Raw genomic sequence first — 13,595 nt, 5'->3', positions numbered from 1 at the left:
CCCGTCCTGCCAACCGTTCCTTTAATTTTCATGAGTTGGAAAAACAGGTGTACGGATCAGTGTATATAATTGGGAAAAAGCTTTACAAAAATGTCCCTTTTTTTTTTTTTTTTTTTCACATTGCCTAAGTGAACAAATACACACTGGTGGGGGAATTTACTTGCTCCTTCTTTTCCCTTCGGGAAATAAAAAAATGTAAAAGTATAAGCAGGTACAAATGTTCAAGGGGCAAGTCAAGTGGGCCAGTGTGCGGGTAACATGCACACTATTTCCTGTGTAAACTCGTTCCAGTGCGCAATTGCGAGTGGTGTAAAGCGGAAAAATGGGAACTTGCTTCGTCAACCATTTTGACACTTTACACTTCGCGTGACTGTTTCGCAGTTTTGCACTAGGGAAAAAATGCACGCCCAGTTTGGGCCAGCGCGAACCGGGTGACCAAGCGCAAACAGAACTGAAGCGAAGCCCCCTCACCGTACACGCCGGGTTAACCCGGTTCGCATGCGGATGGTATGTGATGTTTGTGTGCCATGTGTGTATAACTGCACTTGCGCGTGTTCATTTTTTTTTTTTTTTTTTTTTTTCTGCCCCCTTAGCGTTGTTGGAACCCGGCACAAAGGCTACGGGTGTGTAGCAACCACAGTTGCACGAGCGCATGTGAGCGGTTTGCCGCAGCTTAGTCTAAGTGCAGTGCGTAGAATTGCAAAAAAATGGGGAAAAAAAGCAGCGAAACTTTGCTCTTCCTCAAATTACGCAAATGTTACACATGTTTCTCCCCTGGTACTCCACAACATAATTTTCCGCTCACTCAACTTTAACCTATGAAGATGGGAATGCCTCCGAAAAGGTGACATCAATGTATGTGTTTTTTTTTTTTTACGTTTTCGCCGATCTCCTTTTTCTTCGACACCGTACGCCTGTACACGCAGCAACAATCGGTAGCACGTGGCAATGTTTCCTAGAACTGGCGCAAAGTAACCGCCCCTGGGGGACTCCCCAAATCAGTAAACAGCGCAATGTAGTGTAATTTTATGCTCCCGCTTTTACTCACCCGTCAAGCATGTTATATGTGCCCTTTTTACACGCCTCCTCAACTGTGCGAGATGATTAAAAGGAAGCCACACCTCTGGAAGAACGCCTCCTCGGTGAAGCAGCAGAAGGGGGTGGCGACCCATTTTTCCACGTTGCCCGGTCAACTGTTCAGCTGCTTGTTCGTTGCAAATTGGATGGAGTTAGGACGAATCGTCTGATGTTTGTGGTTCATCGCAATGGGGAATGCACAAACGAGGAAGGGGCCCCATTCTCCTTGGGTTGCCAACTCGTCGGTCCTCCCCATCGTTCTACGCTGGCGAAAATTAATTAATCGGTTTGCGTGTTGGAGTTGGTAAAAAGGGAATGAACATAAGACACATTTAAAAAAAAATGGCGGCGTGGAAGGACTGCCCCCCTACTGTAGCGGCTGTGTTAACTTCCACGCCGCCTCTACAAATTGAGACAAACTCGCTGCGCACGCGTGGTCAATCATTCGGCGTGTGCATTAAAAGAAAAGGGTGCGCACTGCAGTATACTACAATACAGAACAGTGCACCATATTTGGAGTATGCACAAAGGGAGAAGTGTGGTAGATGTAAAAAATGTGGGTGTGGCTCGAATTAGGAACTCGTGCATGCGCGTTCTGGTTCTGTGCAGCTTGTCACTCTCCCCCCCCAATGCGGCATAGCCACCCGAGCAAGCTACAAAGATTTGATCCGACTGCTCTTCTTAAGTCTAATAACCTTGGCAATGTAGGGAGTGATCAGAATGGTGATCACAATTCGAACGGGTTCAGTCACCTTGGAAGCGATGTAAGCGAAAATGAGTTCCCCCCATAAAGAATCAATTTTCTTCTGTAGGTCATCATTCATGTATTTAGTTAAGTGCATTTTTTCTGACCAGTAAGTTAAGTCAGCCAAGGAAATGTACTTAAAATGGACAAAGAAGTAGCAGCATGAAAAAGTTACAAAAAATACAACAAAGTAAGTTCCTAATCCAATGTAGCCATATTTCTGGAAAAATTTTTTTACATTCATTTGTGCTAGTCTCGAGTTATTAAGTAATCTTCCCTGTAGTTCCAACAACTTCTCCTTTCGTAATTTATATTTTTGTTTCTCCTCATAGTAAATGTCAATGAGGGACCTTTTTTTGTTCTTTTTTAAAGCCTGAAAGATTTTTGTCTTTGTGTTCATGATGGCCTTCCTGTAGATGTGTTCATTGAAGTTTTGCTTTAAGCTTCCTTTTTTTAAGTGGTACATGGACAGCAGTGCGTTTATTTTATTCTTTTCCTTTTTAATTTTTTTCGATATTACTTTGTAACTGTGTTTGTCCCTCAGCTTGCTTAATGCCTCCTTTATTTTTTTCGTCACCAGGAGGGAGTGCGCGTTCTGCAGGTAGTTCCCATTGGGGCGTTCCCGTGACGCTGCTTTGTCCTCACTGGGACACTCGCCTGATGCTGCCTCGGTTACTTTCTCATCTCCGTTCTGACGCATAGCACTTTTATCCATGTGTGTCCATTCTGGTTGGTTCACTCTCCCTGCTGAGTCTGCCTCACCAGGTGAAGGGTTTTTCCCTTCCGAAACGGAGTTAAAATTTGCGCCCCATGTTGTCCATTTCTTTTGGATGCCCAGCAGGGATGGGTGCGGCATTCCCCTCAGGACTTCTCCGCTGTGGAGTCTGCCACTGTGAAAAGGGTGGCTACAAAAAGTGCCACTTGGACTGATATAACACGCTCCACTGAAAAGGGAGGGGCTACAAAGATGGACATTTCCACCCTTATGCCAGGCACCCCCATGTTTATTCACCCCCGAGGAGGAAATCACTCTGGGCAGTAGGCCACTCTGAAAAAGCCTTCCTTCACGCCCCGCCAAACTGCTGATACACAGGGGCAAAAAATTATTCTTCGTTAAGTGAACTCCATTAAAATGGTTTCGAATCCTCCCCCCCTGAGAGAATCTCCATACACTAATAAACCCCATCTCTCCTTCGGTTGGTTTTTCTCTTCTGGGGTACCTTCCCTTGGCAGTTTTTTTGTGCGTGCATTCTTCTTATTGGGGGGTGGGGCACAATGTGCAGCCCCCTCTGCCCTTCCGCCGTTTGGTCTGCCCCTCGAACGGAGGTCTTCCCTGTACGAATATATAACTGCAAGCGCAAGCACGTATTGGCATGTATTTATATCTGTGTATTTATTTGTATGTGCCGTGGTTGCCCATAGTGGTATGGCCCTTTTCTTCCTGGCGGTTTCCGCAGAGCCATCTATGATGTACGTGCCTCCTCCCCCAAGCGTGGAAACTTGCAATGCTTCTTTATTATTATATTTTTTTTTCCTTTTTGGCAACTTGAGGAATCACTTGCTCGTTCCGTTCTATCCTTTTTTTCTTGTGCTTCCCTTCTCACATCAAGTGAGAGTTAAAACGAGTCAGCAAAGCTGGTCGTATAAAATCGTGGCAACACATAACTGCTGCTTCGTTCTCCCCGTCGAGCATCTCAGTTATGCTTGTGTTAAAAAAAAAAAAAAAAAAAAAAAAAAGGCGTTGCTTTCATATGCCACGTATACCACCTTATGTACGATGTGGTGCCCATGCGGAGGTCGCCCCACGCGCGTGTATCTCAACCCCCCAACATGCAACGTTCCACGTTTATTTAAGTGGCCCCAATGGTGGAAGAGAATTTGCACGAGTTCTTTTTCTGTTCAATTCTCCACTTGCATTTTTTTTTTTTTCTAAATATAAAATAGGAAATTGCCTTTTGCGCACATTTGGCTCATACTGTTGTAGAGGGCGAGAAAAAAAAAAAGTAAAATGGTCCAAGTGCCGACGTGGTTATGCAGCGACGCAGCATAATTTTACGATTCCCCCCCACCCTGTTTGCGCCATCGCCAGAAGACAAAATGAATACCTCTGTTTGCGGCGCTACATGGCCTATAGGATGCGAGCCTTACCACTGCCTTCACTGCATCAATACCAGTTAAGACGAAACCCCACAAACGGCCCAACCTTGCATATATATACGCTTAAAAATTTACAATCTCCGCAGGGGGTAAAAATCGAGAAGGTTGTAACAGAGGGATGTTTTATAATTAAAAGGAAAAAAAAAAGAGAAAAATTAAAAGAATAACTTGTGATGGAAAAAAAAAAAAAAAAAAGGAGGATAATTTGAAAATGTGCATGTGAAGAGCGTTCTCCCCCGCTGCGGTGGGCGATGCATCCATTCGACTGGATCTCTTCCACAGGAAGATATACACCCATTCACACATGTGTAACTCCTGCGCGCTGCAAATAGGCCTCCGTGTAGACTAAAAAAGAAAAAAGGGGCTACCAGAGACTCAAAAAGACACTTATTCGAACGTGCACAGACAAAAGCATGACCACACGATCGAACAATCACAGCGCGTTCCCGTGGGAAACCCGGCAAGCAAAAAAATTAAAAATAACAGGGCAAAAATAGAGCAACGTGGAGAGAAGTCCCCCAGGACGCCTTTGGCATGAAAAATGATATACACGCACGTCCTCCGCTCTATGACCACTGCTGTAAATATATATAAATATATATAAATATATATATATATAAGAATGCTTCACTCATGCGATGCATTACGTTGTTACAAAAAAAAAAAAAAGGAAAAGATGATTCACACGAGGGAACATGAGAACAGACATGTGGGTCAGGAATATTGGAAAACTGCCAATGACGAAGGTGCATCAGTAAAGGATACATGGCTCATGTTAACTTATCCTCGTACATGCACAACCGAGGAGAGAAACTCCCCTCCTAACACCCACTTCTACGCACGCGAATCAGCTGCATATGCGGTTGAGCCAGTCGACCAGCAGCGTGACGGTCTCGCGGCTTTGGGGCTCCCCAGGAAGCGTATGGTAGCCGTATTTTAAAATGTAGACGCTGAGATTCTTATACTGCTCCTCCCCCGGGGGGCCCAACACCCCGCCATCACTCTTTAGCTTTTTCAAATTGAATGACTTATAGTAACCGTGGTCAAAGGACGTCCATATGCCCTTTTCTCCCTTGACGTCATTTTCGGAACTGACTATCGAAAAGTGGCTGTCATTTCTGAGTATTCGGCTGGAGGATTCAATAGACAAGGAAGACTTAACAAACATGGGGGGATGGTCTTCTTTCTTTTTATTCGGAAGTAATGCTTGCTTCTCTGGTGGGAGGTGATTACTATTTGTAGTAAAGCTAGTGGTGCTGTATTTGCTCATCACCGTTTCGTCTTTCGGGGTGGTGGTCTTCCCATCTGTTGTAACGTGACCAATCATCTGTGTAGCTGCACCGTTGTTTGTGCTGCTCTCACGGTGAAGTGCTACAGAGGATGGATCGCCGTTTAGGTCGTCCTCCCCGGGGTTGCACGCACTTCCGATGAATGTAGAATCGCTAGGCCCTACGGAATCCTTCTTCTTCTCATTGATTTCCCTGGAAAACGCCGAACTGGCTTGACGAATCCTTTCTGCATCTAACATAGATGCATTTTGTCGTCTCTCTCTCCTACTGTGCAGGCGCATCATTTTCCTCAAAAAATCAATTGCTCCAATGGGATCTACTAAACAGTCATTCTTCGACTGAATCACCATAATGTCAATATCGCTTTCTTCAATGTGCTTTAAATTTTTATAAGTTAAACAGCTATCTGCGGCACTCACACACTCGGCTGCTATTTTTATCCGAAGAGGTCCACAATATTGATTAGGATCGATTTCGCAGTCATGTTTAATCCAAGGGTACATAGCATTGCCCTCTTTTACATTAACCGGGAGGAGAGGAAAAAAGTATTTTAAAAACTTCGTAGCTGAGATGAGGAGCCTGTTGCTGATTTTACTCTTTTGCTTCCCTAAGCTAATCATTGGGGAAACAAGAACAAGAGATTTGACATAACTTTTCCATTCCTTGTTCAGTCGAAAGATGGCCTCCATCGTTTTCAAAGCGATGCACCCACCCATGGATAAACCCATAATAATAATGGGCTTTAATTCATCCTTTTCTTTCCATTCCTGAATGAAAATTTCTAACGCTTGAAGTGTGTCTTCTATGAAATTCTCAAAGTCCTCTACATAGCATCGATGATTTTTAACCCCTTCGGAAATTCCGTGAGATTGGTTATCAATACCAAAGAAGGAGAACCCATTCTGATTGAACTTTTCGATCCAGCTATTTTTATAAGAGAGGGTTCTTGCCCCACAGTTGCAGTAGTTGCATATACCACACATGGAACAGTAGTACACACTGGAATCGTAATTCATATTAGAGTCAGATTTGTTTGGCAGCAGAACATTTTCGTCATCGATTATGTCTTCATCGCTACTGCTATCTTCGCTGCTGTCGTTGCTACCGGTGTCTTCGCTGTTGTTTTCGCTGTTTTGACTGTTGGGATGGATTCGTTTGGGGCAGTTTCCATCATGGCCAGTGCTCTTCTGGGGGCAGTCCCCTCCCCCATCGTTATTATAAATGGGGTGATTAACGCTCTCTTTGCTCCCAAAGTTTAATTTGTTGTTTAAGTGATTTGCTCCCTCATTTATGTTAGTAATGCAAGATGAACAGGACAAAAACATAGTTAGCTTATTCTCGAGGTTTTTTTTCTCTCCATAATCGGAGGAGTCACAAGAAGATGAAGCCCCCGAACAGTTACCCTCTCTCGGTTGACAGTAATCATACAGCATGTTGTTCGTCTCGCTTATAATTTTCATGTCCTTGGTCCAATTGGTTTGGAGAATTTTGTTAAATGAGCACCCCACTGTGCTTCCGTCATTTGCAAGGCTGTGGGACAGTCCTTTTTTTTTTCTTCTTTCCTTTTTTTTTTTTTTTTTTTTTTTTTCTCTTTTTATTTTCTTTTTCCAGCTTAATTTTTTCAATATCTTTGTTCGAACTGCTGGCGTGCAGACATGGCTTCGCCTCACCATTTGCCTCCTCGCCGGTGTTGAGCTTTTCGTCAGCCCCACACTTGCCGCTGGCCCCCGCTTCCTCCTCTGGTAGGTTTGCAGAATTGTCGCCTCCTTCCGCATGCACAACCTTCCCACTATCATCCTTACACTCAGATTTGTTAACAGACTGAGCTGAGTCCCAACAGTTGAAATTGTTCCCTTGCATAAAGTTATACTCACCACCAATGCCACAGCTAGCCATTTCCCCTTTCTGCTGCTTCTCATCAACCCATGATGGTCTACCCATATAATTCAGATATTCATTTCTCAAGTGGGACGTTATTCCATGCAAGGCGAATACATATGCTTTGGGGTTTTCCACTCTCCAGGCATATTTCGCTATTTTTAAATTTTCTTTGTTTACAAAAAAGGTGATTTCTGGGTTTCCATCATCATACTGAAGGTTGGTATTCTTTTTGTCGCTCTTCTCTTCACTTAGACTCGTCTTGAGCTTGTCGTTTGCAATATTGTTGCTGCTTGGCTGTGCTTCCCCTGTGCTATGGCTATTGGGTCGAGTCACCTCTTGCGGGAGGCATGGCTCAGTGGGGGAGTAGCTCGCCTTGTTTTCGTCCCCATCTTTACCTATCCCCTGGAGTGACTTGACATCCCCCTCTGCATGATTCCCTTGGACCATGGATTCACTGCTTCCTTTCGTCGTTAATATCTTCCGGTTTCCTTGTTCGGACATGCCTCGGAGGAACAGGGGAAAGGCCGCTGCTAAACGGGAGGGACTATATACTAACCCTGAGTAGTCCTAAACGGAAAGGCTAACCTACTCGTCTGTTTCGTGCTTACGTAAGAACGGGCCCAGTGTTATTAGCAAGCCGTTTTTACGGGCTGCCACTGGAAAAAGGCCTGTGGATATCGGACCTCCCGTGGGTGGCGAGCTGGGACAATTATCAGTGGCCACACCTGGGGCTGTCCGGGAGCGCGGCAAAAATTACACGAATGTGCAGCTATGTAACTGTCCAACTAGGTATGCTCACACGAGTGTACGCGAGCCTGTGGTGGCATTACCTCACCCTCGTGCTAGATAACGTAATTCAAATATGCGCAAAACATGCATCTATCATAAGCATCCCCACATGAACAAAGGGATACCCCATGGGGAAAGAAAAAAGTAGGATGGAAAGAATTGTGGCTAGGCACCAACCAAATGACACACCGGGGGTTCTTCCACACGGGAACCAACAGTATCTATGTGTGTGCTCGGTGTAGGCCCAGCCTCTTTATTTCAGCAGAATGGACCGGTAACGCGTTGTGGGTGCGAAGTTAAAAGGGGGAAAAAAAAAAACAGTTTGGCTAGCCTCCAAATATGCCTATAAACAGGTACACCCCAATTAGCACGGCGCAAATCGAAGCGTTCGAAGGGGAGGCCGGAATTGGTCAAACTTCGTGTAAAAATGAAAAAATTACCCCCAAAGGGGAAAAAAGGGTGCAAAAATTTGAAAAAGAAAAAGTGAGGGGGAAAAAAAGAACGGGCGGGCAAACTTTCGCTCGCTTATCCCAACTGGAACGTGAATGAAAAAGGAAAAAAAGTAAAATAAAATAACAAAGTATCGCCAAATCTTTCAATTTTAGCGTCAATTTTAAGCGTAATTCCTTCGCTTCATATTTTAAAATTTTATCCCCTTTTCCAAAAAATGCTCAGACGAAAGAACAGGAGGAATGGTAAAAAAAAAAAAGGAAAAAAGGAAGCCTTTCTGGCAAGTACAAAGCGAAAAAAAAAAAAAGAAAAAATCACATTACGTCACATTACATCGCATCAACAGAATGTGCGGTGTTTAAGTGGCTGCCCCAGCAAAGGATGTGCATAAGGGTACACGAGAAAACACCCAATTGTTACACTTGCATGTACGTATGGATGCATTCACGTGGTGCATATATGCCACACATCGAAAGCGAATTAAGGGGATGGTTCACATAAATTAGCACAGAGAAATACGAATGTGCATTTTGCTTATATGCACGTGTGTGGTGTACGTATGGGGGGGTACGCCCCACGCGATCTTTCGGGTTTGAACGAATGTATAGTAGTGTGGCAATGTGATCACGCCATCGACCGAGAGGACGTGAAGGCTATATATATCTGGGTTCGTGTATACATTTATATGGTTATCTGTGTACGCAGCCCCTCGGCTGATCAGATCATTTCAACAAACTGAGCGAGAGGGGCATCTCAATTTTAAACCACTTTGAGTATGACGTATTTTTCAGCCTCCACACTTCCAGTTGCTGCTTGTAATAATTGTTAAATTCCTTGTTCGTGTTTTCCGCCTTCTTCTCGTAAAGAAACGTTTCCGCGACTATCAGTTGGTGAAAGAATATTTTCCACTCGGAGTTCTTTAGCGTGTGCAGCTGTGAGCGGGGGAGATGGAGAAAATGTCAGGTGTAAAAAAAATGAGAGTAAGCGATTTTTTAGCTAGCTGGCATATATTGGCTATTTTTTTTTTTTTTTTTTTTTCCTCCTTTTTTGCCTGAACAGGTCATACCAAATCTGTGAAATGCTTAAACCATTCTTCTCGCACGAATGAGGAGCATTTCTGAGAAAGAATAGAATAGGAGTAGATCATTACAAAAAAAAGGTGTTTAAATACTTGGGGGGTTAGCCAAATTGTCGTTTTTACACCCCTATACCGTGTTGTATTTCCGCTCAGACAGGTAAACAATGGCATATTGAACGATCTCGATCATGAGTACAACGTTGTCAACTTGGGCGAAACTTAATTTTGCGTGTCTTTCTTTTATAAAGTCCGTCATGCAGATGATGCCTGGCAGATTGGTTTCCGACGGGTAAATTGTGCGCTGTGGGCGATGCTTGGTTGGATGGTGCAGCTCCCCACTTGGGACGCATATTCCCATGCGTGCACACACTTCGTTGCGTGTTCATCCCCATGCGTATGATTACAATGTTCGTATCTTCTTAAGTTGTCTCCAAGTAGGGCCTTCACTAGGTCGGCCAGCGCCTGCCTAGAAATCCAGCTGGCCACGTCCTCCGCTATTTAAAAGAGGGGAAAAAAAAAAAAAAAAAAAAAAGAAACATACAAATAAGTAAGTGAGTACGACAGAGCAAAGGAGCCAAAGTAATGTGCGCCAGGTCTGAGCAAACAGAGAAGCCCACACCAACAATGCAGTAGTTAAAATGTGGCCATGCGAATTGCCCATCTATGTTACAGTTGGGAAACGTTTAGGGTTGATTACGATTTGGCTTGAAATTGAAAATGCATTCCGCAATTTTGCTAAGGCACATGTTGAACAGGATGTTCTCGTGGCTCTTCTCCTCGATTTGCTCTGTGTGTAGGGGGCGGTGTCAAATGGAAGGAGATGATTTGCTCATTTTCTTGACCAGATGGAGAATAACCACACGCATACATTCATACATGCGTATAGGCAAAGGCAGGTTAGGTACGTGCGTGCATCGCTATACCCAGGGCGCTTACTGAAAAAGAAACGAATCTGCTCCAGGAGCTCATCACCCAGAAGACCACTCTCGCTGTCACCATGGGGAACCACAACAGCCATGGGGGAAGTGCAGTAGCAAATTAGCTTATCCGTGAACAGGTTGGCCATCTGGTGAAGGACTGAGTTTTTCTTGTCCTCCTGGTCGTCGGCGTTGGTTAGGTTCAGCTGAAACTTGAGCTCTGCACAGGTGCCAACATGTGTATGTTCAGTGTTAACGGGATCCTTGGCACGTGCTGAAGGAGGCGTATCCATGCGAACATAAATGCGTGTATTTGCAAATGCTTGTGTATAGAAAGACATGCATAACCATTGTTGAAGGTTCGCATGAAGGAGATGATCAACTCGTATTCGACGTTCGCATGGTTCAGCATGTTCATTTGGCACTGCGTAGGAAGCGATGTTTTGTAAAAAGAACCGAGAGGAAAAATTAACACATGGATGAGAGGAGGGAAACCAAACAGCGAAACGGACTCAGACAGAAAATAGTTGCTCACAATTGCATGTTTTGATCAAACCAACCATTTTGAGATATTTACTAGAGAAGTCGTGCAAACTGTAGAAAGATTTGTCCTCCTTGTCTGGAGGAGCATCAACATCCGAACCCCCCGCTACTTCTCCCTCAGGATTTTTATTACAACACTGTTCATTTTCTGTGGTTGCATTTCCTTTGCCATCTTTGTTCCTCTCATTTGGTTTTCTTTCCCTTTCTTCCAAAATGTCTTTCGCTTTTTGCAAAATAGTCTGTCGAGAAGGGTGTGGAGCGTCAAATGGGGAAACACCTTCTTAGCACGTTCTTGGGAAATAAAGTCGTTTTAGAAAATGGAAAGGGGGGAAATTTTGTTGATAATTCTGTTGATATTTTTTTTTTCCTCTGGGGAGGGGGTACCCTTTTGAGCTCTCTACTGGTTAGCCTCTTTAAAATGTGTTCATCCATTGGGCACAGAGGGGGGGAGTGCCCTTCCCGGTGTGGAAGGCTGATGGGGGTTGTCTGTGGTTCGCCTGATGGGGTTTTTCCTCCTAATTTGGGGCTAACACGTGAACACCCACTTAGCAGTGCAAAACTGGTGTCAAAAACAGGGGTACAAAACTGGCGTCTATGCTATGGCTGCCCCACAAGAGCATTGACCAAATTTGAATGAAAAAATGACTTAAAAATGGAAGCTGACGCTGGACTTAACCATGTGGGGTGTCATTTGGACACTGAACAACGCGTATGTTACCTACGGGGGAAAATGCTACAAGTTATTTTATTTGCTTCTTTTTTTTTTTTTTTTTTTTTGACCGTACAGATTGGGGTGGATAAGATGGAAAATTTTCTTGCCACATGTGGACACCTTTTGACGGCAATATATTTTCGCCTCTCGCGGAGGGGTGTGCAGGTGATGTACGTACGTATGACAGCGTGGACATAGGCGCGTCCGGCATGAGGACGGTACCGCTGGGTGAGGCACCCCCAAACAGGCGAATCTTTGCCAGGGGAATAACCACCACGATATAATCTCCATGGGGGGGAAAAACCATTTTCTAAAAAATAGGAATAAAAGGAGCTGATTTGTGTCACTGTCCCACCAAAAAAAAGATAGTAATTTTCCAACACCGTACAAATCGATAGGTACAAGTTGGGCGTTCAAAATTGTACATAGTATGTGGTGCGCAATATATTAGGCCCGTTTTGCCCGCGCGGGGTATAAAAAAAAGGAAAAAAAAAAAAAAACTTACGAAGTGGCATAAAAAGATTGCCACAAATAATGCCATTTGAAATCGCCCTAACCTCCAAGAGAAGGAGGAACCGTCACGACATATATAAAGAGAATTTTTTTTTCCAACCGAAGGGGCACGAACATATATTACCTCTTCGCAAATGCAAAGGATAAAAAAAAACTACCATCCATGACTGTATAACTTTCTCCACCCTTCTTTTACCCATCTTTTGTTTTACCTCCTCCGTGTATTGAAAATACTCAAAGGGATGTGAACTATCTTTTTTTCTTGTTACAGTGATGAGAATGAAGGTGTACCTTTATGCATTTCTTCCACCCCCCCTTATTAATATTCCTTCTTTTTCCCTTGGCAAGTGGAAGGATCACATTTTTTTGGCCAATCCAAAGCAGTCGCCACTGATTAAACAAGCCAAAGGCGTGTCGCTCGTGCGTAGTTATGCATATACGTGTAAAACACGGGTGGATAACTTCGCACGCGTGCCGCTCACCTATCACAAACGGCCTGCTGAGGAATAAACGAATAACGCCCTACCCCATATTCCCTGGTTAAAACTACACTCAACGATTTAATTCGTTTCATACGCATGAAATTATATCGTTATTTTATTTTAACCTAAAAAGAAAATCGTGACCTTTCGTTGCTCTTCGGCTGAAACGTTTTTCCGTTGGTCATCATTTTCCTCCCTTTAGTTCTTAATTTTTTAAGGCTATTGTGGGGTATTTGATGGTCCGTCTGGATCAGCGCGTAGGTGGAGAAACAACGGAGGGTTGTTTTGATTTTCCCCTTCATATTCCCGGCATTTTCAACGCCCCCTCGGGGCACCTTCTTGTTAAGTCATGTTGATTTTGCCGTAACAAAACGGAGGGGCACACAAAAGGAAAGGACGCCATTAAAAGTGGAAAAGAAAAATAAAGGGTATGGTGGTAGGGCAGCAGAAGTGGCGGAAGTCGTGAACATATACATTTTAAATACGTATAATATGGATGGAGGATGGGCCGTTCCAATTGGGCGGGCGAGGTGATGCACGTTCTTTAGATGAGCTAATTAGATAATCTGGAAGGTTTTTTCATTTAGCCACCTTCCCACACTTCTCATCTGGTTTAAAGCAGTTCCATCAAGTTGGTATTTGCTGGAATGGTGTGAGGGGTGTGTTGGAGAGGGAGGCCGTGTTAACGAACTGAGGTATATTACTATGGAGGTTTAAGGAAATATGTTGACCAGGTTATGATGTGCCTTTTTGGTCGGTTCCTCTAATGGGTGAGGAGGTTCGTCTGTTACGCGTGAATAAAGATGTATGTTTTTTGTGCCTATGAATTGTTCATATTGGCATGCCCGCATTAGCAACGTAAAGGGGCTAAGTTATTAGCTCGGTTGAATTGGGGAAAGTAACTTTATTTCTTCATTAGGCAGCCAAATGGCAATCAGCTAGCCAAAATGGAAAAAAAAAAA

The 13,595-nt window shown here is 44.0% G+C and overlaps 3 protein-coding genes across 3 annotated transcripts; all 3 read right to left on the bottom strand.

Moving 5' to 3' along the window:
* Window positions 1–1,730: 1,730 nt before the first annotated feature.
* PCOAH_00042990 (Uncharacterized protein) lies at window positions 1,731–2,678 on the bottom strand (the record flags this gene model as incomplete). Its single annotated transcript, XM_020061083.1, has 1 exon — window positions 1,731–2,678. The coding sequence occupies one exon, from the start codon at window positions 2,676–2,678 to the stop codon at window positions 1,731–1,733; it is 948 nt and encodes a 315-aa protein (XP_019916425.1).
* Window positions 2,679–4,826: 2,148 nt separating this feature from the next.
* Window positions 4,827–7,650, bottom strand: PCOAH_00042980 (PST-A protein; the record flags this gene model as incomplete). The annotated part of the gene is made up of 2 exons (XM_020061082.1): window positions 4,827–6,775; window positions 6,939–7,650. The coding sequence occupies 2 exons, from the start codon at window positions 7,648–7,650 to the stop codon at window positions 4,827–4,829; spliced, it is 2,661 nt and encodes an 886-aa protein (XP_019916097.1).
* A 1,460-nt stretch (window positions 7,651–9,110) lies between these two features.
* PCOAH_00042970 (Uncharacterized protein) lies at window positions 9,111–11,358 on the bottom strand (the record flags this gene model as incomplete). Its single annotated transcript, XM_020061081.1, has 9 exons — window positions 9,111–9,320; window positions 9,455–9,505; window positions 9,600–9,733; window positions 9,871–9,960; window positions 10,164–10,253; window positions 10,403–10,603; window positions 10,732–10,807; window positions 10,944–11,165; window positions 11,290–11,358. The coding sequence occupies 9 exons, from the start codon at window positions 11,356–11,358 to the stop codon at window positions 9,111–9,113; spliced, it is 1,143 nt and encodes a 380-aa protein (XP_019917036.1).
* Between the last annotated feature and the right edge of the window lie 2,237 nt (window positions 11,359–13,595).

The sequence above is a fragment of the Plasmodium coatneyi genome, chromosome 12 (assembly GCF_001680005.1).
Source record: "Plasmodium coatneyi strain Hackeri chromosome 12, complete sequence".
Lineage (NCBI taxonomy): Eukaryota > Apicomplexa > Aconoidasida > Haemosporida > Plasmodiidae > Plasmodium > Plasmodium coatneyi.
This window is presented reverse-complemented; position numbering and strand designations above follow the sequence as displayed.